Source organism: Diadema antillarum, unplaced genomic scaffold (assembly GCF_040938485.1).
Source record: "Diadema antillarum isolate AM-2024a unplaced genomic scaffold, OU_Dant_1.0 seq00000375_RagTag, whole genome shotgun sequence".
NCBI classification, from domain to species: Eukaryota; Metazoa; Echinodermata; class Echinoidea; order Diadematoida; family Diadematidae; genus Diadema; species Diadema antillarum.
In genome coordinates, this window is record NW_027271374.1 from 321,336 (window position 1) to 348,082 (window position 26,747).

Sequence of the window (26,747 nt, forward strand, 5' to 3'; positions counted from 1 at the left end):
AATGACAATAACGTTAATCAAGCTCATAGAATAGATATAGACCATCTATACTGAAGTAGATATAGATATAGAATAGACATGTATTTGATCGCAATTGAACTATTTACTGAATTATGCCCAGCAACCTTTGGCGTCGCAGTAAAAGTTTATCTTTAAACAAAGCAAGCCCAGTTACAATCATAACACAGTGGAAAAGCGGGAAATATTCAAAAATATATTACACAAAAGTGTACAATCAAGGAAAATAATTTCCTTAAAGTATCTCGAATAGAATAATTGCAGTTCATTAACAATATTGCAGTTTACACTGAGGTATAGAGAATAATGTGTAATGATTGTCACTCAACATGACTGAAAGTATTGATTAATTACTACCGCATGGAAATAAAAACCAGTAGAGAAGCAGAAAATGAAAATAATTTATTATACCACCATCACATTCAGATATATTTGATGAGGAAATATCTTTCCATAACAGATCATGTAACAGACAACCCAAGGAACTATCACAATATGGCTTCAAAGAACATTTACAAAAATAGAACGAGAAGTTTTCAAATCTTAGAATTTTAAGTTTGCCATAAGAGTATACCTGCAGAAAAAAAAAATAAACTGGAGATTGCGTCATGTGCACACACATACACAATCATGCAGACACATGATTATGAATAGATTCAGTGAATTTATTTTACTTCCGATCTAAATTCACTATCAAAAAATGTTATTGTGCTTGCTTGAATTAAGTCCCCCTAGCATGGTGTGGATTTCCACGTCAATCAATTTATGAAGAAGCTAAAAAAAAACCTCTCCTCTATAATTACAGCCAAACTCATTGAGGTCAAGACTACATTTTTTTTTAATCCCTTATGTGTCAAGACATCCTGTATTTTGTTATTGTCATTGTACGTTTTGTTTTGTCTTGTCTTGTCCTGTTCTTACGTTTTACTTCCATTTGAACACATTAGAGATAATTGAAATTGAATGAATAATTGTAGGTCAGCTAAAAATAAGGGACATTTCCTTTCTGGCTGCTACCTACCATATCAGCATAACTGTTAACCAACGTACGTGTAATTGTCAATCTATTTTTTTTTTCCTTTTCACTGTCTTACTGATATGTTTGTAATCGTATCCGAATATTGATGTATGTATAATTATGTTTTTAATATGTTCCTTGCTTTGATGAAATAAAGAAACTTGAAACTTAAATTGGATAGACACAGGTGCGATGATGCATATTATGCATTGAGCAGTCTCAAAACCATAACCTCATCTTCGGATAGAGTCAAGATCAGGCTTTTCCATAGACCTGCATCAGCTCTCCAGCAGAAAAAACAACAACAAACAAACACCAAAACAACAACCAAGAATTGTGACACAAATTTCTAATACATATTCACGAGAAGAGTATATACTTCATAATGGTCTATTGTGGCCATCATAATATTATTCCTGAGAGGTTTTGAGCCTTCGGCCGCGCCGGGCAGGAGACGAGTGTTGAGTAAAAGCATGTTGCTAGAAATGCTCCCAACCCCGTACATTCTAAGTCATGGCTGGCCAGAACTGTGTACCATACAGAGGAATACATAAGGTGTCATCATTTTGGGTCCCCCCCCCCCACTTTTTTAACTCGGAAGTACGTAAGTTCCACTAAAAAGAAATAGATGGAGATCTTAAAGTGTGAACGTGATAAGGTTATGTTTTTGCGCTGAAAGAAGACCTTTTTTTTTCATTTGCTTGTCAGCTGAAGAAACCCGAAAGTGGAAGGGGAGAGATGACCTGAAGACCCTTTTATTTATTTATTTTTTGCTTGTTAGCTCATGAAACCCGGAAGTGCTCCCCCCCCCCCTTTTTGAAAACGCTCCGCCGGCCCTTTAAGTGGTGATTTTTCGTTCAATTCTTAAAATCTTTCCACTATAGTCGGACAGATAAATCATCAGAGCTATTCAAGGATCCTTTGGTTTCTCCTTGCCGAACAAACGTGCACCCTACCCCTATGACACACACTGAACTGTCACCGAGATCTGCAAAAATCTTTTAGGTTGAAGGAAGCAGACTACCAACAACAAGAAACGTTAAGGGATCGTATAGTTTTGGTTGAGACCTAATTTCAGGTTTCTAACACTTTTTGGTGAGATAAGGAGAAACCTCTTATGAAATATGAAAGAGCATGTAATTCTATGAGGAATTCAACAATTATTTGATGAAAATTGGTTTTGAAATGGCTGAGATATCCAAAAAAGAGCGATTCTAATAAAGTATGGGACCCACACTTTATTACAATCGCTTTGTTTTACTTTGTTTTTGGATGTTTCAGTCATTCCAAACCCAATTTTCGTCAAATAAACTTTGAATTCCTCTTAAAATTGTATGCTCTCTGTACTATATCATAAGTGTTTTCTTGGTATCTCGCATGTCGCATAAAGTTAAAAGCCCAATTCTCATCTCCACCAATACTGATCCCTTTACTTGAGTACGTGAAATCCGCTGACGATGCCACACGTGCTTGTTTAGTCTTGTGACTGGTCACCTGATCAAAGCCGCGACTTTCCTGCCTACAGTACAGTAAATTTATGTGTGTACAGCGAGCTCGACTGTCGGCGCCGCATTGAGCTCTTTCATTCCCCCCCCCCCCCTCCCCCCAGCTGTATTCATTTCCTCTTGAACGCTGAAATTTGTTTACAAGGGCTCCATGGGCAATGATTTAAAGCTGTAGCAATCTAAGAAGAGAAACCATTTCTGGCTCTACGCTTCTTCGACCAGTGTATCTGCTTCGCCGCAGCAGGGACGTGTCGTCGGCAGAATGGACCGCGGGAACTTCTGGCCAGCAATGCTGCTGCTATCCGGTGCTGTAATCGGCTGTGTTTCTCCAGCTGCTGGTGTGTTGTTTGGGCGACGTATCAACAGCCGTCTTGAGGCAAAGATCAGCGATCAGGGCTGCAGCTACCCTCACAAGGAACTCTTCTTTGAACAACAGGTATGGATGGTCAGGACACACATAATCAGATCCCTAGAGTATAGGCTACCAGTTAGTAAGTTGAAATAGAAGAAAACGGTTGTGCTTCAATTCGGCTCTCAAATGCAGTTCGGCTCTCAAAAATGCCCTCAGATGCAAGCGAGATGTGCTATCCAGCACTGCTGGACTTTTGTATTCATATCTTGAATTCCTCTGGGCTCTGTATATGAACTGTGCTAATCGCATGGACCTGAACGTGCAGCGTTACTACTGGTTACAGTGCCCCACAATAAGAATTCCTCATGCTCAAATTGCACCAAAATACTTATCTTTTCCCGTGTCATGGGGACATAATTTGGCTAAAATGTGGCCACCCATGCCAAAATTTGACTGCACACAAAAAGGATACTAGTCTAAATGAGTAACCAGAGGTTGCCATGCCAATTGAATTTTGGACAGCTTACTTGGCCTAGCGGCTAGGGCTTTAATATTTCCAATCACCTCACATGAATTTGAACAAAATCAGTTATCCAGAATATTGATATCGATCTTGACTTTTATGTTGTCACTCAAAACAACTCATTCTTGTAGTTGTACAAAGTTGTAGTGATGTAATCATTGAATGCATTGCCTGGTTTTTTTGTTTTTGTTTTGTGTTTGTGTTTGTTTGTCTCGTCTTCTCTTGCCTTGTTTTGTATCATCTACTGTAAAAGTGGAAATTTTCGCGGTGTTCAAATTTTCGCGCATTTCGCGCAACCAGAAACTAGCGCGAAAATAAAAGCACGCGAATATTTTTGCTTGCCATATGTGCCTGTGCGTGATGTCTTGATTCCGCGGAATTAAAAACACGCGAAACTCTTCCGACCCGACCAAGCGCGAAAAATTAGTCACGCAAAAATATCCACTTTTTCAGTACCGGTACATGTAGTTCTAAGCTTCTCTTACATGCCTTCCCCACAAATAGGTGGACCACTTCAGCTTTCACAACAGTGACACGTTTCAGATGCGATACCTCATCTCGGACAAGTTCTGGAAACCTGGTCAAGGGCCGATCTTCTTCTACACTGGAAATGAGGGAGACATAGCCTGGTTTTGTGATAACACCGTGAGTCAGTCTATTTTCTTTTTTCCAATTTTATTTACCAATATACCATGGTAAATGTGCAATATGGAAACTATATTGTGTATATAAAATAAACAAATAAATGAACAAATAAATTAGCAATAAATTTACATACATACATATATCTATCTCTCTCTTATATATATATATATATAGATATATGTATATGCTTGTTTTGAAAGTATCTATTCAGAAGAATTTAAAAGTGCTAATGCCAAAGTGTGTTTATTTTTATATCAAAGTGACAAAATTTGTCAGGATTGGTAGCAATGTGAAAAGAATTGTGGATGATAATTGGCAAGTTCTTTAATTTTTAGAATTTCAGGTCTCAGTTACAAATAATGTGTATTTAAATCTGTAGATTCACTGTTACTGTAATAAATTCTTATGAGATACAGAAATATTCATTAAAGGACAAGTTCACCTTCATAAACATAAGGATTGAGAGAATGTAGCAATATTAGTAGAACACATCATTGAAAGTTTGAGGAAAATCAGACAATCCGTTCAAAAGTTATGAATTTTTACAATTTTTGTGCAGCAACCGCTGGATGAGAAGACTACTGCAGTGTATGAATAACTTGCGTACAACAATATAAGGAAAATATAAAGAGAATTTCACAAAATTCCATCTTTTGAAAAAAGTACACATTCCCCTGACTCGTTACTGACAAATGTTGTGGGCAATATTATTCCCCCTGCCTTTAGAAAGAGGCAAGTCAAGAGCTCTTTTATTATGCGAAAAAAATGAAAATATGTTGAATTTTCTTTTACATTTTCTTTATACTGTTGTACGCATATGACTCACAAGCTGTAGTAGTCTCCTCATCCAGCGGTTCCAACACAAAAATTCTAAAAATTCATAACTTTTGCATCGATTGTCCAATTTTCCTCAAACTTTCACTGATGTGTTCTACTAATATTGTTGGCTTCTCTCAATCCTTATGTTTATGAAGGTGAACTTGTCCTTTAATATTTAAATCATAGGAAATTGGCATAAGAAATGGTACAGGAGTTTCTCTTGATGCATAAGTCTAAACAATTTTAACACTTAAGTAATGTTCTGTTAAACATGCCCTCATGTATTGCGTGATTTGCTTTTTAAATCACTCACAGGGTTTTGTGTGGGACACAGCTCCAGACTTCCAGGCGTTGGTTGTTTTTGCAGAACATCGTTACTACGGCAAATCACTGCCATATGGCAATGACTCGTACAAGGTTTGATCCAACTCCTTCAGAATTCTTTTCTCTTTCTGTTTTTGTCACAGGGATGAAGAAATATACATTGTTGTTCTTTGTTGAAGTAGCCAAATTCAGGGAAAATTAAAGATGCAAAAGTTTTACGATGTGCTGTGAAGTCAACATTTTCCTGTTAATCATATTATGACAATCCATAGAATGTAAATCATATGTAAAGATGATGTTACATAGCGGAATAAAAAAGTAGAGCTCAAATGATGCAAGAATTAATGGCGTTCATGCTGTTCAAGCATTTTGATGTGACTTTTACAACTCCTATTCAACATCTCTATGCGACTATACCACAAAAAAATGTGGGCACTTTTATTTGTGGTAATTGATTTGTAAGACCACATAAATTAGGTCCAGTTAATTACTGTAGTTCATAACAACATGGTCCCATTTATGCTATTTGATATAATTGTTTCTGAATTCTTGTACGCTTTTTCTCTCCTATTGTGTTACAGGATCTCGCTCATCTTGCCTATCTCACAGCTGAGCAGGCCTTGGCTGATTATGCCGTCTTCGTAACCAACCTGAAAGCCATGACTGCAGGTGCGGAGAACGTCCCTGTCGTGGCTTTCGGGGGATCGTACGGGGGCATGTTGGCAGCGTGGATGCGCATCAAGTACCCCAGCATCATCAGTGGGTGAGAATAAAAAATGTCCCTTTATAATGGATGAAAGTTTTAGATCAATGGGGATTACTGAAGAGGAGGAGAAGGAGGAGCATTCTTGATGAGAATGACTGTCATTTAGACATAGTAATGCTGGTAACTTGTAAAAAATGCAACCAGTGTACTATTAAATTCAGTCATATCAATAGTCAAAGATTTGCTCCGAACATATAAACTAATGAATAAGTTTATTTTATCTGTTTTGTATTTTTATAGCATCATATAACTGGATGAGTGTCGGGAATTAATATTATTATTTGTTACTAATTCAAAAACCAAGTACATTATATCAATTATATCAATGTGATGTCAGAATTGCATCATTTTATCTTTGTTTTGAAATGGTCTCACCAAATGTTTTATCTTTGTGTGTAAATATTTGTGTATTCTTGTATCCTTGTCACTTGCGTTGTTATAGTGTACTGTATTTCCTTGTACTTACCTGCTTATGGGCAGGTAGTAATGTCAGATCGCATGTTGGCATGCTTTGATCTATGAAGAACTAAAGTATGGTATATCATATGAAGAATTAATATTGTAATACTGACATATGTCATAGGAACAGCCACTTAGGCAATACAACAATGTCATCAGCTGAAACAACGGGCCAAACTCGCCATTGTCAAGCATGTAACAGTTTTCCATTGTCTGATCATGTACAGAAACTGATACTGTCATCTCTTCCTTGATGTTGAGATACTTACGGGGTGACAACACCTATGAGAGTGTATCTAAGAAAGTATAGAACTATCAATGTCTCTAATCTATTTTTCTCTCTCTTCTCTCCCCTCACTCTGTCTCTGTACTCTCTATTAAAGGCATAATTTACCATTTGCAGAAGAAACAAAAACCCAGCATTGGTGCTTTAAAATAGTTCTAAAATGTGAGTTAGGGATAGAAACAACCACTGTAAAAATTTGAATCCGTATAATCGATGTTAAGTATTGTTAAATACACAAAATGTAAACAATAGTTATGATAAAAATGTTTCCAGACTAAACGTCTACAGTTACGGTTTAATGAGAAAAATGCTGACATCTCCTTATATATTAGGCTTTATTGCAAAAAATTTAAATGGTAGGATGTTTTGTGATACAACAGACCTAAACATATGCATTAGATGTGATAATCTTGAACATTTTTTAAATCACTGCTCCAAAAGGTAAACAGTACCTTTAAAGTGAAGCAAGGTAGCAGCAATAGTCTGTGTATATCACATATATATGTTAGATGATTGTATTATGACCTCCGCCAAGGGAGGAGGAGGTTACAATTGTATGTGATCATTTGTGTCTGCTTGTTTGTCTGTTTGAAAGATTTGACAGATTTGAATGAAACTTGCAAGAAAACTCAATAATGACAAAAAGAACTGATTATTGAATTTTGGTAGTGATCCAGGAATCTTTTTTTTTTTGGATTTTTGAAGGACTTTTGATCTTTTGGCATATATAAGCTCAATGAACTTGGGAGTTCAAGCTGTACGTACTGGAGGTTTTCATGCGCACACTAAAGCACGTCCTATGCTTGGGCGAAGCACCTCACAGCTGGAAGCTGATGACATAAACAAAAGGCTTCTATTTTTGGAAATTGTATGCATGTATGCATGGAAATGAGCTGCTCGCTTGGTGAAAGTCTGCCCTCCCAAGTGCTTTTTTAGTTGGTTGCTATTTTCAAGAGTGGGTACACGAAATGCGCAAAGACTTAAAAGTCCTGTTTACCTTTGAGAGCAGTGATTTAAAGAATGTTCAAGATATCACTTTTGATGCATATGTGTAGGTCAGTTGTATCACAAAACATCCTACCATATAAAATGTTTGTAGTAAAGCCTAAAATATAAGGAGATATCTCTATTTTTCTCATCAAACCATAACTGTTTACAGTTTAGTTTGGAAACATTTTTATTATAACTATTGTTCACATTTTGTATATCTAACAATACTTAAAATCATTTATACTGGTTCAAATTTTTACATTGGTTGTTTCTATCCTAAACTCACAGTTTAGAACTACATTTTTAAGCACTAATGTTGGATTTTTGTTTCATCTGCAAATGGTAAATTATGCCTTTTGAAATAAGACCATTAATATGATTTAAGTCAAGACATCAACTTCTAGAACATCTGGCAAGCAATGATATTGGCATGCTTTTATTTTTGCACTAGTTTTTAGTTGCATTCAATGCACAAAAATTTCAACACTTCAAAAATTTCCACTTTTACAGTATATGATTGTAAATGATGATGACTCTTATCGTTGTTGCCCTTGTCATTATCATCATCATCATTATCACTATTACTACTATTATTATGTTATCATCTTAACCTCATCATAACTTATAAAATTTCATAATCATTATCATTAATTACGAGATAGTAGAAGTAGTAGTAGATAGTAGTAGTAGTATTTGTAGTAGTAGTGTTTTTAGTAGCAGCAGTAGAAGTTGCAGTAGTAGTAGTAGTGATAAAATTGTTACTGTATGTAGCATCTGTTTATTAATGATTTTTGGTCAGGTCACTGGCAGCATCTGCTCCTGTATGGCAGTTCACTGGGCTGACACCATGCTACACACAGTTTAGGGTGATCAGTGAAGACTTTCTGAACGCCAGCCAGGTGTGCCATGACACCATCCACCAGAGCTGGGGTACCATCACCAGAATTGGACAGACAGGTATGGTTAAGAGCAGGCCGATGATGAGGAGGATTAGATTTGATAATGATGATGATGATGATGGTGTGAGATGATTATGATTATTGACAATGATGATCATGACGGGATGATGGTAGACAGTTTTGATGTTGGTTCTTTTTTAATGATTATGCTAAACATTGTGTGTGATGATGATGGTAATGATGAGGATGATGTTTGATAATTATGACAATTCGTGTGATGATGGTGATGATGTTAAACAATGGTGTTGATGTTCAATAAAAATAATTGTTTAAAATCATTATATTAAACTTGATGTTTGATGATGATGATGATGATGATGATGATGATGATGATGATGATGATGATGATGATGATGATGATGATGTTGGTGTCAGAATGATGAAAATGATAATGATGTTGATGCTGGTTGACACTGACAATAGTAATCATGTTGATGATGATATTGGATAATACTTAATACAATGTATGTTGATGTGTAATGGTGGTGATGTTTTTTATTATGCTAGACATGATGTTTGATGATGGTACAGATGATGGTATTAATAATGATGATGATAGTGGTAATAACAGTGATATTAAAAAGTATAAAAATAGTGGTACATTGGTGACAGTGCACCTAATACTTAGGGGAAGGGGGGGGGGGATAGATGTCAAATATCATGGTCATTATGATAATGATGGTCACATGATTAAAAGGTAAATGGTAGGATGGTTGTGATGACAACATTGATATCAAATGATCTTGATTTAAAGTGATGAGGATATTATTGCTTAGAGGACAAGTTCAACTTCATAAACATAAGGATTGAGAGAATGCAACAATGTTAGTAGAACACATCAGTGAAAGTTTGAGGAAAATTGGACAATCGATGCAAAAGTTATGAATTTTTTAAAATTTTGTGCTGGAACCGCTGGATGAGGAGACTACTAAGGCTCGTGATATCATGTGAGTACAACAGTATAAAGAAAATGTAAAGAAAATTCAACATATTTGCACTTTTTTCGCATAATAAAAGAGCACTTGACTTGCCTCCTTTCTAAAGGCAATGGGAATAATATTACCCATAACATATGTCAGTAACGAGTCAAGGGAATGTGTACTTTTTTCAAAAGATGAAATTTTGTGAAATTTTCTTTATATTTTCCTTATATTGTTGTATGCATGTGACATCATACACTGCAGTAGTCTTCTCATCCAGCGGTGACTGCACAAAAACTTCAAAAATTCATAACTTTTGAACGGATTGTCCGATTTTCCTCAAACTTTCAATGATGTGTTCTACTAATATTGCTACATTCTCTCAATCCTTATATTAATGAAGGTGAACTTGTCCTTTAAGCTGATGATAGAATTAGTGGTATTATCTAAATCAAGAATGGTACACTTCTGGATAATGGAATAATCGTAAAAGTAATGCATATTGTGATGGCAGTGATAGTTGAAGGGCTTGTGATTCAATTTTCAAATTTTGACTGTGAGTGTCAATCAGATTTCATGTAATGATAATCATATGATAATGATATCAAAGTGCTCTAGAACTAGTTAAGATTTGTCTATGGCAAAGTAAAAACATATTTTTATGGCCCTTCCCCAAAATGTATGCTGCTGAATTTAAATCTTCTTTGCCTTACCATCGAGTGTTTTCCAAGAATGATGGAAAATTGTATATGGCATTTTGTAGCTACATATTATGTAGTACAATGATCGTGATAGCAAAGAACCTACAGAAATAAAGTTTATTGTGTGTGCTATTTGATTGTTCTATGTGATACCTAATTGTTTCTGGATCCCAAAGCTTCTGGGCGCGCTACCCTGACACAGAGCCTGCAGCTATGTGATTCCCTTAAGACTGAGGCTGATGTGAATGGGTTGATCGCATGGCTTGCTGACACCTTGTTTAATCTGGCAATGGTGGACTATCCGTACCCCGCTAGCTTCCTGGAACCGCTTCCAGCGTTTCCTATCAAGGTACAGCCATCTTTCCTGTGGCCTGTGTCATCTTCATTTTTAGCATATTTGACATGTTTTTGTGGTCAAGAGCAACAAGATTAAGTATGACATACTCTTGTCATAACAAGGTCATTTGAGCAAGTGAACCAGTCCTACTTTAATGTTTGTGTAGCTATGGCAGAACAATGAGAAGGAAATTTTGGTAACAGAATATCATCATGGTTCAATCAGCGAAATACATTGTATGATGAATGTTTCCTTCACAGCAGGAACTTCATTTATTACAGGAGATATGATAAGGAGCTATGGCCTTCAGAGTAGCTATAAGGAAGTGTCACTAAAATTCTTCATCAAAACTGAAAGTTTCTTTTGGCACTGAACATAGATTTTCAAGGGAACGCAAACCCAAAGAGCAATATGGATTGAGTGAAAGCAGCAACATTAATAGAACACATCAGTGAAAGTTTGAAGAAAATTGGACAATCAATGCAAATGTTATGACTTTTTAAAGTGTTGGTGTTGGAACCGCTGGATGAGGAGACTACTTGAGGTTATGACGTATGAGTGGACAACAGTATAAAGAAAATATAAAGAAAATTCCACAAAAATTCATTTTTCTAGCATTATGAAAGGGCACTTGACTGGCCGCTTTCAGAAGACAGGAAGAACAATTGCTACCCTTAACATATGTCAGTACCAAGATGCTGGAATTTGTAATTTTCATTAATTTTTTTTTTGTGGAATTCTCTTTTTATTTTCTTTAATGCATTGGACTGAAGCCTTTTTATGTTCAAAATCTTTTGTTTCAAACAAGTAACGTCTTTCTAATAAATTCAGCTTTTCAGTCGCGAGTGTACTTGGGCAAGTGTCTATGGGAAATGTGTGTTATAGCAAAATCTGCCTCTCCTTGACAGCTTAAGAAACTTTGAGGAGAAACAGTACGTGATTTTCTGAAAAGAATGAAGAGGAAGAAATGTTGTAGACCGAGTCACGAATGTCTTGAGCGCTGCAACCTAGTGTAAAAGCGCCACCGTACATGATATACTGTATATGCCGAATATTTCGCGAGGTTTTTCGCGAATTCTGCGAGTCAGGCGCTATTTGCGAAATTAAAGACATGCGAAAATATCAACTCTGATCCCGATGTGAATGTGACGTACGCATGTACATTTCTCCATTCAGTACAGGACTCCACGATCGCGAATTTAACCACTCGCGAAATCGTCAGAAATTCCCGATTCGCGAAAATTTAGGCTCGCGAAATATATGGCGTATACAGTAAATGACCGTATAGAAATCATATTGGAGGTACCAAACATCATGTTGGAATTGCCAGTAATTTAAATCATCTTCCTAAAAATGTCTTTACAGGTTGTCTGCTCCCACTTCACGATACCGTCTCCCAGCGACACTGAGCTCCTGGAAGAACTACGTCAGGGTCTTGATGTCTACTACAACTACACTGGGAACACACCTTGCCTTAACCTTAGCCAGGATGCCACCGGTAGTCTCGAAGACCTCGGCTGGGGTTTCCAGGTTTGTGTCTTGCCATGAAGTGAGCCCTCGCTCACCGGAGACAAGTAAATGGTGGTGATGGAACAGCAGTTTTCCTTACAGGGATTGTAAAATTTTGGTTTTGACCTAACTTCAAGTTTCTATTACATGTTTTGGTGAAATAATGAGAAACCTCATATGAAATATGAAAGAACATGTAATTTCAAGAGGAATTCAGTGTTTATTTGATGAAATTGATTTTGAAATGGCTGAGATATCCAAAACAAAGCAATCCTTATAAAAGGTGGGACGGGACCCACCTTTTATTACGATATCTTTGTTTGACTGTGTTTTTGGATGTCTCAGCCATTCCAAAATCGATTTTCATCAAATAAACTTTGAATTCCTCGTAGAATGGTACGCTTTGTGCTGTTTCATAAGTGCTTTCTTGGTATCTTGCAGAAAGCTAAAAGCTCAATCCTCATCTCCGCCGAAAATATGCCATTGTTTTAATCCCTGCATTTTGCCCCATTTCCATCAAGGAGCTTTTTACTGCTGACAGCATGCTACACTGTACTGGATGGAAGTTCTTTACCAGACAACATGAGAGATGCAAATTTTCATATGTGCTATTCCTGCTGATATTAGATTCAAGGAAATCTGCAATGATTACTTTTCAGTGTTTGAAACATAGATAACATTACATTTTTATAAATCATACATGGGATTTTTCATATATATGGGTGAGTGTGTACTAATGTGTACAGTGTATGTGTTTGTGTTTCTGTTTGTGTCATGACGAGATATATTATGGGCATACCCAAATTAGTAATCGTCATTACGACATTACATTGATACTGTATGCAGGGCTCGACACTAACGGTGGCCCGGTGGCCCGGGGCCACCAGAAACGCATGTCGGGCCACCAAAATTTCAGAGATGAAGAATTTGGTGGCCCGATCGGGCCACCAAAAAAGGTTGGATGTTTGCCTTTGGGCCACCAAAAATAAAAGTTAGTGTGGAGCCCTGCTGTATGTCATACATTCTCAATTATCTAGTTATCAAGCAGTTGTTTAAATGTATGAGGTGCATTGGAAGTTGTAGTGTCTTAAGAATTAGACAGTTACAACTAGATTGATGGTTCTATAAAAAACAAAACAAGATGTGTTTAGATCTCTGAATAGGCATTCCAATTTTAGCAACTTCTACAGAAGTTCCAGAGATCTATGATAATCTTTTGCTTCTGTGTTTTGTTACTTTAAATCTTAAAGTCATGTACAGAAATGGTGATGCCATTATGCGCGGACGGAAAGAACGACATGTTTTACGACATGCCATGGGACTACGACGCCTTCGTGAGGGGTTGCCAAGAGACATGGGGTGTGACGCCGCGGCCAGAGTGGATGAAGACGCAGTTTGGAGGGAAGAACATCACCGCATCCAGTAACATCTATTTCAGGTTGGCAATTGTACTGGAAATTTTCATCAAATCGCCATTTTCATCTCATCATTTTCATCAATGTAATGCCACTTGCTTAGAGCCTAGGTAGAGTTGTAGTAATAACAAGTACTAGTATTTTGAAAGAAACCTTGTAGATGTAGATGCCATAGCTCTCCTTCCTCTTCCTACGCCCCGGTTTGTGCAAACCGCCGATATATTAGGACTTCTACAGACTGTAAGAACTGGAGCAAAATTTCAGCAGTTGTCTTTAAGACCATGCAAGCTCGGATTGCCAACGTGAATGTGGGTATGTGGGACAACCAAATAATGAGTGGGATTATATTTTGGTTTCATAAAGTATTCAGTTTGTGTAACTGACCATCACAACTTGGATCTTGCCATTGTATTATTGTTATACCCCACTCATGTTAAAGAGTGTTAGTCTATAGTGTAATTATACAATGGTGATTCCCTCTTAATACTTTCCAACTATAAAGTATACTGTAATTGAGAGCACATTAAAACCACATATGTCATAGACCTCACGTGCAGAGTATTGTAGGTTCTTAAATAGAAACAATTTGGTTTATTGTAGCATAATGTAGCACAACTTTCACTAGTCATGTTTAATTCACAATTTCCCTTTGTTTCCTTCTTCTTCTTTTTCCTCTTTCATTTCGCATATCCCCTTTCCATCTGCCAGCGTTTTTTTTTTTTTTTCAAGTGTGCCATAGAGTTTGCATTTTATCAACTTTTTTTTAAGTGTGGCTTAAATTATCACCACAAACTGTGTTATCACTGCTATTTCTGTTTTGTGTTACAAGGAACTTCTCTAATTTACATTGTTCATAAATTATACCTTCCCTTTGTCATTTCAATTTATTTGTACATCTGATAAAAATATACTGTATATGCTATAATTTTCGCAAATTGCCGCTGTCACACATTTTCGCGAGTGGTTAAATTCGCGATTGGGGGACCAGAGAAAATATGAAGTGGCAAAGAAAGTGTGAATTTTCAACTTACTAGCAAATAAGAATGATACTAGTTGTACACTGCATGAAAAAAACTTACCAAACTCTGCGAACTAGTAAGTTAGAATTCAACATTTTTGAAGTGGTTAAGTCCATCGCGCTAGATTTCTGACGAGTGGTCCCCTTGCGATAATGGATTTGCTCTCTACGGTATTCGTAAGTAGACGTGGACGTGTTATATGTGCGTAAACAAGCTTAGCCAGTATATGTTGGTCTGTTCGGTAAGCCATGACATGGTATACTAGTACTGAAATTAAATGTTTGTATCATCAAGGCAAGGGATTCATTTTGGAAGGTAATATTTTCGCGTGTTGTTAATTTCGCGAATAGCTCCCAACTCGCGAAATTCACGAAAATAAAACCCCCGCGAAATATATAGCGTATACAGTATATAAAAGAATGTGTTAATTGTACATAGAACATAATTATGAACAATACAGGCAATAATAAAAGTACTTCAACATCTGGACAAAAGACAAAACAGTGCATAAAAAAAGCTCCTTCAGTAATCATGTGGGAGGATCAACAGATACTGTTGGTCTTTTTAAGGCCGATCCCGAAATACAGTTTGTAAGCATTTATCATCTTATGTGAATACATTCATGGTCCAGTGATTATTTTGTCTGTGACACTGTGAATTGAAATGAAATAAACGGATTTCTTTCAGCAATGGCCTGCTTGACCCGTGGCATGGGGGTGGGGTGCTCACAGATCTCTCAGACACTCTGGTGGCTGGAATCATCCCAGATGGTGCACATCACCTGGACCTGAGGGGTGCAAACAAGGCAGACCCGCCCACGGTGCTCAAGATTCGGCAGGAGGAGAGGGACAATATCAGTAGATGGATCGCAGAGTGGTGGAAAGGGCACTGATGGCCTCGAAAGGGATAGACAAGGAACCTGCTATAGGATGCTACACGACACGACACAACATGACACAACACGATGCAACGCAATACAACGCAATACAACACAACACTAACAAAAACCCACTCCAACACCAACACCAACACCAACACCAACACCAACACCAACACCAACACCAATACCAACATCAACATCAACACCAATACCTATACCTACATCAATACCAACACCCACTCCAACACCACACCAAAACAACACCAACACCAACAACAACACTAACACTAGCACCAACACCACACCACACAACACAACACAACATCCCACTCACAATGTAACATGCAGCATAAGAATAGAATAACGGTGACAAAGAAAACAATCACACAATCAATAGAAAGTGATTACAACAATTGTCAATTTAGTGCAGCACCATTGATCTTTACTTAGTTTTTGATGTCTCCAAAGCAGAATGCTGTTTTGGCAACTTGGCTGCAAATGCACCTATATTTCCCAGAAAATAGACTACTTTCTCTATTGAACAAGAGAGTAGGTACCATTTGCAAAACATTGTGCAAGTGCAGCTGATTCTCTATAGGTTGCTGGGACATTTTTCTTGCCCACAGACTTTGCAGTCATACATGCATTGTTGTAATTATCTTTTTCTTTTTTTTTAAAGTAAATTCCTGTGCAGTTAGCAAATGTTGTGCAAGCGTTGCCAATTTGAGATATGAAAGGACTGAAGGAACACTTTCAGTTTTCACCACAGCATGCAAAGGCAATTTCATGACCACATTTAACACAATGTCTGGTGTCCGTTTTAACAATTCCAAATGGAATTTTTTTATTTGAATTTTTAGCAGATTATTTTTAGTGGGTATGGCAAGATTTCTACCTCACCCTTCATGATTTCTTATGTCATGGAAGTGTCTTATTCCAGTGAATTATGGCAGAGACTGTCTGGTATTGATTTAAAAAATGAATTTGTGTTAACTTCCTTCATAGTATGTGCTAGAAATAGATCTACACAGCCACGAGCAAGCAAATCATGCTGGCACAGTGGACTCCCATTATAACGATGTCCTCGAGGCCGTTTCTTTCGTTATATCGAAATTTTGGTACAACCGAACAAATAAACAATGAAAAAACATAGAGCAGATATTATTGCGGCCTGAATTTTTACTTCATTGTGACCAGAATTTCGTTATAATCGTGTTCATTATAACGGGAGCGCACTGTTTGTACACTCTAGCAAACACATGGACACAGCTATTATACTGAAATAGCGCCCTCACATTGTGAGAGGAAAGTGTGTTTCAGGTTTCTGACAACTCTGTTGCAATGACTAGGGTGTAAATATCTGGTTGTCCATCATGATGGGAATTTTAACTTTTTTGTTACGATGAGGAGCCTTGGGGTGGTAATTTTTAAGCTGCTGGAGTGGAGCTCATCACAAAACTGATCTTATTTCACTTGATTTGTGGATTTCTTTTAATGATTGAAGGTTCTGATGTGGATCCTACTGGTACTATACAGGATCTATGCAGCGATTTTGTTTTCCATGTGCATATGAGTAGGACCTACTGCAAGTCGCACCATCATTGTGTAGTAAATCAGCCTTCGTGCAAAGTTTGATGACCTACTCCTGGTCCTTCCTTGAGGCCAAGGAGTTAAAATGGGATTAGGGGCATTACATACAATAGCCATGTTTATTGATGGTGTTAGTATGTCTTTGCTAACTGGAGAAGAAATCTTACTAGCTGATGTTGCTGGTTGGGACTTTTTTTGTGGCCATATATACATGTATATATACACAGCAGGTGGCCACTGAAGACAAGTGACCGCTAAGGCAGGTTTGACTGTACAGGCAGACTATGAGATAAAATTCAAGAATACCACCCTTAGTATCGAACTGAAATGGACTAAAGAGGTAAACTTAGTGTATCAATGCTGTTGCAGTGATGTGAGAAGCAAAGTACTGTATTGTCATGTAAAGGAGAAATATAGTTTTAGCATTATTGCCTTTCCTAACATTGTTGATCTTTGATCATGTATGAATGCATTATAAGTCAAATATACCGGTATATTTTTTGATATGAGAAATCTTAAATAAAGAAGCTATCCCATCAGACAATGCTGCCCTTGCATTGGTGTATGTAATATTGTAATGGTTTGCGGGAATAAAACAGAGTAGAATGTATGTGTGGATTTGGACGAGGCAGTGTGAACCTCGTTAAGAATGTGTGGTACAGTTTAGCCAGGTCTTGAGGTATATTGCATTTATCAAGTATCATGCTGGCACCCTTTCCTCATGAATCACAACTTGTAGGACAATTTTAGTAACTGATCAGTGGGAATCAGTGGGAATGCTTGGGGGTGATTGTTCCAATTCTTGTGGGATTCATTTAAGAGTACATTATATATCTATTGTTGTGTGAAAATTTGCTTCAGAACGGTCTCATATTCAAGTAATGTGCAGTTTGATGCCCCGTCACTGTACAGGCATGCTAACCTGGAAACATTAAACTGCACATTACTTGAATATGAGACCATTCTGAAGCAAATAATTTTCACACAACAATAGATATATAATGTACTCTTAAATGAATCCCACAAGGATTGGAACAATCATCCCCCTGCATTCCCACTGATCAGTTACTAGCCATCCTCTTTAAAGGAATTATACAATACAATTGCATGTGGACTTGTGTTGATTCATGATACCCTCAACATCACTTATGTGACCAAATGAATGTGTAAATAGTGCCATATATTTTATGAACATTTTTGAAATATTTTTCTTCAGATTACTTGGATATGTCCACAAATCCTTCTAAACCCAAGATTCTGTCAGCGCCATCATCTATCAATCATCGCTAAAGCAGGGCTCCACACTAACGGTGGCCCGGTGGCCCGGGGCCACCAAAAATGAAAGTCGGGCCACCAAATTTTTTTGAAAAGTATCATTTACTGTATTTGTTTAGATGTTGCAACCCATGTGCCTGTCGGTGAATATTCATACTTAGTCTTACCATTCTGCAGTTAAATTTGTTTAAAGGATGGATGAAAAGGACTGAATGAGTGCCTGAGAGTGAGTGTTGCGAGTTTGTTGAGGTTTATTTATGAGTAGATATGTCCAGCTTCCAATTCTTGCTATGATAAAACTTAAATATTTGACTCATCAAAAAAAAAAAAAAGTAATAAAAAAGTTAGTGTGGAGCCCTGGCTAAAGTACTATAAATATTATTAAGAAAATAATGTGCATGTTTCCATGTTACTAATATGATTTACACAAGACACTGCAGGGAAACATGGAAGTTATGCTTGGTCTGTGGGAAGTTGCATTCCAATATCTTTTGTTAATAATATTAGTACTTAGCAATGATTGACAGATGATGTCACTGACACCATCTTGGATTGGAAGTTTTTTTTTTTGTTTTTTTTTTTTTGGTGGGGTATCCAAGCAATGTGAAGAAAATAGAAAAATAAAATATATGGCATGTTTTTAGATTTTTTTTTTTCTTCACATATGCCTAAGTAATTATCTGGGTATTATGATGAATCAATACAAGTCAATGTGCATTTATATTGCATAGTTCCTTTACTAACTATAGCAACATACCTGAATGCACAAGTGTTAAGGACTGCTGATTGTATAGTATTTGGTTGGCAAAACTGCCTTTAATAGATTCCATTAATTTATCAGGAGTTTTACTTTTGTTTCAATATTTGCGATAATAACTTGACTCACAAAATTGCCAAAAGTAAAAACTACTGCAAAATACATGCTACACACACAGTATCATGGTGTATTCCTGTCTCACTCTATTTTAGCCACACTCATTTGCATATCGTCCCTGTGGCGACAAGAACACATTAACTAAAAAAAAAATCATGAATTTTCAGGAGTGAAAAACCTTTTCATATTAGCAAATATTTTGCAAAATATCTTAAAATGTTTAGAAACCTCACATGCTGTAAAAATATTGTTTTGGATGACATTTACAATTGTACTGGTTTAAACATCAAGCAAGCACGTTTGATATTTTGAATTTTTTAGGAGGTGTTTGAATACATGCCAATTGAGATACAGAATTCTTGTCAACCCAGGGACGATATGCATATGCAACCCTTGTCAAGTGATACGAATCAAACAATATGACAGTCATCATCGTCATCATCCACACATTTTATTTTCTCTTCATTACATAATGACAAATAAAGCTTTCATCTTACTATACTTTCTTCCCCTATTTGGTTGTCAAGACATTTTTTTTAAGCCACAAAGACATGACACACACGATCGTACAAAACAGTTTTCATTGGAAATTTAAACGAATGAACCAGTAAAAATCAAAGACATCGCGTGCGGGGCAAAGGAAGACACCCCTGTCACAATAGTAAGCCTGACTCTTAGCTTAACCCTTGATGTGCTGTGAGTGTCGATCGGCACAGAAAAAACCCCATAGGGTTGTACACACTGTCTAAATTCCCTAGCACAGAATTGGTTAATAAGCTTACTACCATTACTTCAGGCTGCCACTGATGACTCACACAGAATGGTTATCCCCTGGGGATGACAGAGTCGACTGGATGTCTGATTAAAGAATTTCAGGATCGCACAAATTTAAAAACAAAAAAGAAGGAAAAAATGACAAAGCAAAGAAACAAAGGCAGAAAGTTGTAACAAAAAATAAAAATACAATGTCTATCAGGATGACTATTTACAACCATATCAAGTCTGTTTAAGATTGAAGCAACACAATATTGAAACAAAAGTCTTACAATGGGAATCTTCAGCTCAACATCACGACAGACCCCTTGTCACAAATTCTAATCCAAACGTATGTTAATGAAGTCGGTCAGCTCGCAATTTTTGTTTCACATACTTGAGAATTAATCTAGTTTGACATGTTAACATAAGAAAAAATGCTTGCTATTCACGCTATCAAAAAGTATCCAATAAATTCATATTTCTGCACCTTCCTTGTGCACACAAAAGTGGGAAGTCAAAATATCATGCCACTATACAGGACAAATTTGACAAGATCTACCTCATCCTAAAAAAAAAAAAAAATGAGCAAGCACTATTATGATTTAAAAAAAGAAATAATAATAGCAAATAAAGACCTTATACACGATGTACCCGTAGACACTAATTTATCAACTTTGGCATTTCAACTTCTCAAGATGGTCATCCATTTAATTTTTTCAAAGTTTTGTCCCCTTTTTGGACCCAAAGTCTTGACTTGCTAAATTGGCCATGCAGGCTCTTGTCATAAGGTCCACTGAGCTGGATGATTGTATTAGAAAAATCTGTCCTAACTCCTGACAACAAGCAATGAATGTAAACTATATCATCTGTCCACTTCCACAAACTTCTTGGAAAAAAATGAGGAAAAGTTATATCAAATGTTTTACCGAACACAAATCTTCATCTGCCTTTTTTTGCTGACCATAACGAATGTCAAATAAAGGCAAACAAATACTGGTACTTGAAATAGCTACAGTCATAATAGAGAATGCTCATATCACAATGATTTTGTCTGAAAGAAACCAATTTGTCTGTTATTAACCACAGAAACCAGTTTGTGTATTTCTAGCTTCAAGACACAAGGAAATTACAATCTAAAATGCTGACAATTATCATGACAACCCGACTTCCATCCCACCACATCACCCCAGCTCCACTGTGTCCAATAGATGATAACGACAGATATTAAAGACTAATTATTTTTTAAAAAAGAGTATTATTTACAAACTGTTTGCACCAGTCTTGCAAACTACACTGTATACAGGCCTCTAATAGCATGGGACAGTGCACAGTAGGGCCATTGACACTTACACAGACATACCACAAATTCCCAAATTGCCAGAGAAGTTTTGCTCCAACGTTTCAAATATGTTTCAAATGTTGTGTCTCCATTCACTAATCTTTTGTTGGTGTACATCGAGTAGCGTACGAACCGGCACGTTTTCTTCATGAAACAAATTTTACACATAAAATTCAACATGTCCTATCCATTCGTGTATTCAGTATCTCCACGTCATATAATGTACTCATTCCAGTGAGTTCTGCCACCTGTACAAACGATAGACTTAGTTACGCAAGTGGAGTACGTGCCAAAGATACACAATTTTGAGGTGAACGTAGCTACTACAGTATTTTGATCAACTGCCGGCAGAGGAGCAAATTCTCACAAAGTTTAGATCATATGGTACACCTGCAATTGCAAGTGTAAATGGCCCTCGCAACACCCATCAATTCACTGCATTTATTATACTCGTCCGATCAACAGACGTGAAAGTTTAAACCGATTTGAAGGACAGACATCATTATTAATTGCACATTAATTCATTATCATCAGAATATTTTTTTTTCTTTTCACCCTACACGTAGCTCTATTTCTCCTCTGCACGTCAGAAGAGAGCTTACAGGATACAGTACTGTGCTTACAGAATGGAGGGAAATGTATTCTGAGTGGTACCTACTAAGATGGCGTTCGTACACTCGAGCATAGGTCCTTATGCGTCTCGCATGAAATCAAATAATGACAGTTCACACTCATGCATCAATCCCCACATACTAAAAACACTGTCACGGCTCTTCCGCAATCTACATTTCACGTTTGAATGTCGCATAAATACCAATTTAATTTTCATACCTACAATTTCTCCTAAAAAGAGCTTACAATAGTCTGCATACCCATCTATATTTCTTCCCCTTCTGGAATTGTTTGATCCTTTTTATTGAAATCATGGCTAATCTTCTTCCCATATTGCTCTGTGGGTGGTGGACCGAGCTCAGTTTAAAGAAATCTTACCCAATCAGTGCATTGTATTATGGCACATCATAAGGTGGTTTTCAAACCCATTCAGTGTCGGATTTTGTAATACCCACAGACTTGGGAACATGGAAACCTATCAAGTTGCCACTGGCAATGGGTCCAAGACTCTATTAAATGAACATCCAGCTGTGAGGCAAAACTCAAATGTTTGCCATGTGTGGGGCGCCCTCTACCTCTCACAGCACGACTTTCATTCTTGAATCATTGTGTCGTTACACTGTACTCTTTTACCCTGTGTCGACGTTGTGCTCAAATTCTACAGGCTAATCTCAAACATGAGATTATTTCTGAGTACTCTGAGTACTGGTAGACGGAACGAAGCTCCCTAATCACACCGTTGTATCCTATGACTAGCCACACCCCTTCCTTATCTACCGTCAGATTAAGGTGGAAGCTTCCCCTATTCCCCCAAGCCCTTTAGTACAATGTATCTCACAAACCTTCTGCTGTATAGATTAAAACAGGCATGAACACATCATGAGCCACAAACTAAATCACGTTTCCTCTTACACTTTGGGTTAGGAAAACAAAACACCGAAGAGAAAGTGAAAATTCTTTGCATTGCCATCCCATCCTTTTGGAGGTGATTGCTGCACCATTCCACGTACTGGTATTTCATTTACCATAGAAAAATGTCAGACATTCACAGTACATGCAAACATTCTACATCATATCTGAATCTTACATCACAAAGAACGGCAGAAGGATGTAAACGTGAATGTTGATTTTCACCGAGCCCTCATAAAAAAAACATAAATTAACTTTTACAATTGTTTTGGTGTGTCAATGCAAAATCTCTTCTGACGATTTCTAACACATAATACAAGTCAATGGGACTGTCAATCATGATGACTGAAGAATATCAATTCTTCCACCCCCCCCCCCAAAAAAAAAAAACCCAAAACAAACAAACATACAAACAAACAAGCCCGACAGGGACATTTTTCTTGCCAGTTGTTCAACCATCTGCTGATGGGATGAGTTTCCATTTGACACCAAAAGAACAATTATTCAAATAATACACCATGCTTTGTACACATATGGGTGTCTTGTGGTAGAGCCACATTTACAAAAACAAGCATATTCTTAAAAAACAACAAACAAGCATGTGGACAATTCCATCCATGCATAAATGTGGCGCCTAACCACATCACTTCTTTTCTTTCATTCTACTTTTTTTTTCCCAGAAAGTCTATCAAAACAGATAACACTCAGCGATGATAGATGTTCACAATGCCATGCAGCATAAAGTGGAGCAGACATCTGCACAGCATTGTGGCCGTTAGACATTTTCACTCGCAAATTTGTCCTTTCAAAAAGCGTGGTTGTTTCATCAGTATCCAAAACCCACTACTTATGATTGATCATAGAGAGTAAAACAGGACACTGAACAAACATTGATGGTAAGCCATTAACAGACTATATAATATTCCACTTTAATATCAAAGCATGGTGCAACTGTGAAGTTTGTTGTGCACCATACAGAAAATGTTTTATACAGCCAATATTTAAAAAATAAACAAACGAACAAAACTTGCACACAATACAGCTGAGGGTTTAAAACCATGAGACAGAGTCAGAAACCTTACTAGATTTGTGCTAATATGCAGTGAAGGCACTTTTTGTAACGAGCGTGTCGAGATTCCGGTCGAAGTGAACGGAAGGAAGGAGGGGAAGATGCTGGTCGATGCACATCAATTATGAAACCACATATAAAATATTAAAGAGCATACAATTTTAAGAGGAATTAAAAGTTTATATGATGAAAATCGCTTTTGAAATGGCTGAAATAACCAAAAACATACTAAAACTAGAGAAGCACTCTTAGAGCGCAGACCTCCGCCAAGTATGCAGCTCATTTCCACCACTGATCTTGTTCTTCCATAGAGATACATGTATCGGTGATTTCTAACCATACGTACTTATAGCATTGTGTGCTGAAAGTAACCCAATATAGAAGCCTTTGTTACGTCATAAACCCTCAGCTGCACGGCGCACCGAGGCCTTGCCCTAGCAGAAACTAGAGCACACACTTTAGTGCGCGAACGCAAACCTCAATACGCGCAGCCTGAACTCCCAAGTTCATTGACCCTACCTGCCAAAATGTCAAAAATCCTTCATAAATTCCCAAAAATTCTCGGATCACCACCAAAATTTAATCATGTGTTACTTGTATCATTCTAAACCTTTCCATCAAGTTTCATCCAAATCCGTTGACTACTTTTTGAGTTATTTTGCACACGGACAAACTAACTAACAAACGAATACACAAACCAACGGTAACGAAAACATAACCTCCTCCCTTGGCGGAGGTAATAAAGCCATCCTCATAAAAGGTGGGTCCCACTCTTTATTAGGATTGCTTTGTTTTGGATATCTCAGTCATTTCAAAACCAATTTTCCTCAAATAAACTTTGAATTCCTCTTTAGAATTGCATGCTATTCCTTATTTCATTAGAGGTTTCTCCATTATCTCACAAAAACATTGGAAACCTGAAGCTCTATCAACGCAACCAAAACTATACCATCCCTTTATGACTACTGCTTACTATACAAGTACATAGAGGGAAGATATATGAAACTTGAGCAAGGTATATCTTCACTGAAGTAGTAATAACTAATACAGTATCGGTGTGTCCATGCCTAATCCTTACATATGCTTTAACTCTATGGTAAAACAAAACACCTAATATTTAAGACCTCGGGGTAGCGTGGGGATACCACAGAGTGGGAGGGCTGGCCCGTCGTGGATAAACACATACACATGTGTATTTGAGAATCCCGCAAATGGATTGTGTACACCCTTCTCACTGATCTCTACGTACATTGTAAGTACATACACAGATGAAGAATCTCGGCTGGAGTCGACCATTACCGACGAGTGTACGCTTTGGTGCACATATTCGCTGATGGGCATGATTCGTGGTTTCGAATGGACCCCTGGAAGCAGCGAACGAAGATTAACTCTATCGTGCCTCCCATCTTTCTCCACGCTTCCAGGTCTCTAACTATTTCTGAATTGAAGAGACCTTCTATCAAATGACGGAAGTTCACAACCAATGGGATAAGATCCACTTCCAGTGAAAATCTTTTACCAGTTATTCATGGAAGGGGGATGGATGGATGGAAGGGGGGATGGATGGAAGGGGAAGGGGGAAGAACGAAGGAGGGTTTCTAAAACACAAGGAATGTCCTGTATACGTAGCACAATTTGCTCGAGCATTTCACATACACTAAACACAAAATTTGTTCAAACTACAACCCATTCTATCAATAAGATACACATAATTAGGAACTCTACATAGAATCTATTGATCTACATCTAGACTTACATGGACTCCCTCCCACAAACTTTTCCGCCCAACGCATCAACTCTCAATGCGTACAAAATGCCCACGATGGATATGAGTTACGCTGAGTACTGCTATCAGGTGTTGCACTCATGCACAGGTGATGTGATGTATTATTTCATTGGTGTAGAGCAATTCATACAATTGTATCAAAACAATGAAGAAAACAAAGCCCGGCGACTCCTGCTACATCAACTGCATCACAACATCTACAAATATAAACATCCGATGACAAAGTCAGGCACCATACATAAATTCCATGAAAATGTCCATAATACATAAAATCTCAATGGTTGTAATTCTAAACAAACAGGATACGCTCTGTGCATCAAATGAGAGAGAGAAAGGAAAAAAATTGAACAACTTATTTTTTTGTCCACTAAATATCAAACCGAATTACATGACACACAATGATAATTGTCATTGAAACAGCAAACCCACACATACCAGATGAAATTGCCTTCTGCTTCTATAAACAAAGAGAGTTTACAAATGGTGTCTGAATTTTTTCATGCTGTGTTTTCAGATCACTTTGCTTTGTGCTTGTGAAAAAGCTTGTTTAAAATACACCTTGAATGTCCTCATACACATGGAATACTTTACTGTATTACAATGACATCTTCCACAAGTACGTCATGAAGGAATTTACTTGTGACATCCTGGCGCAAACATGCTACCGAAATTTGTTCTCAGCACAAGATTTGATTTGACCCTTTAACGGCTGTATTGGAGAACCACCCCCCCCCCCCCCATTGCTTGTGCAATTTAATGCCATCTTTGTTCTTCTTTACTTCAGAAATCAGTGGATTTTATAGCAACATTTCATTTGAAAAATTCATTAGACATTGATACTCCATGGAGTATGCTTTACAACAAAACTTGACCATCTTTCACACTCTACAGAACACAAAGACATTGAAACTTTGGTTCTTTGAAACAACCTTACAATGTCCATTCTACCTATAGAAAGGACGTAAAGAAAACCAAAGTGACAATGTTACAGTCTTTTGTTATGGCTCACACTGCGTTCAGACGATCCCCCGCTTCGCGGGGAATGTCCCGTTTGCCAGAATTTTCCCTGGCAATCCCATCATGTGAACGCTC

General features: G+C 37.3%; 1 protein-coding gene across 1 annotated transcript; it reads left to right on the plus strand.

Moving 5' to 3' along the window:
- Window positions 1–2,719: 2,719 nt before the first annotated feature.
- On the plus strand, window positions 2,720–15,617 carry LOC139731460 (lysosomal Pro-X carboxypeptidase-like). Its single transcript, XM_071642345.1, has 9 exons — window positions 2,720–2,977; window positions 3,921–4,061; window positions 5,196–5,297; window positions 5,786–5,967; window positions 8,505–8,662; window positions 10,462–10,634; window positions 11,988–12,152; window positions 13,382–13,569; window positions 15,253–15,617. Exons 1-9 carry the CDS (start codon window positions 2,804–2,806, stop codon window positions 15,455–15,457), a joined length of 1,488 nt encoding a protein of 495 aa, XP_071498446.1. The 5' UTR covers window positions 2,720–2,803; the 3' UTR covers window positions 15,458–15,617.
- The last annotated feature ends 11,130 nt before the right edge of the window (window positions 15,618–26,747 follow it).

Bases quoted from the DNA above. Each gene is read 5' to 3' on its own strand.
- LOC139731460 (XM_071642345.1), top strand. From the start codon at position 2,804: ATGGACCGCGGGAACTTCTGGCCAGCAATGCTGCTGCTATCCGGTGCT. The intron at 5,298-5,785 runs GTTTGATCCAAC...ATTGTGTTACAG, and splicing joins ATGGCAATGACTCGTACAAG to GATCTCGCTCATCTTGCCTA. The intron at 10,635-11,987 runs GTACAGCCATCT...ATGTCTTTACAG, and splicing joins TTCCAGCGTTTCCTATCAAG to GTTGTCTGCTCCCACTTCAC.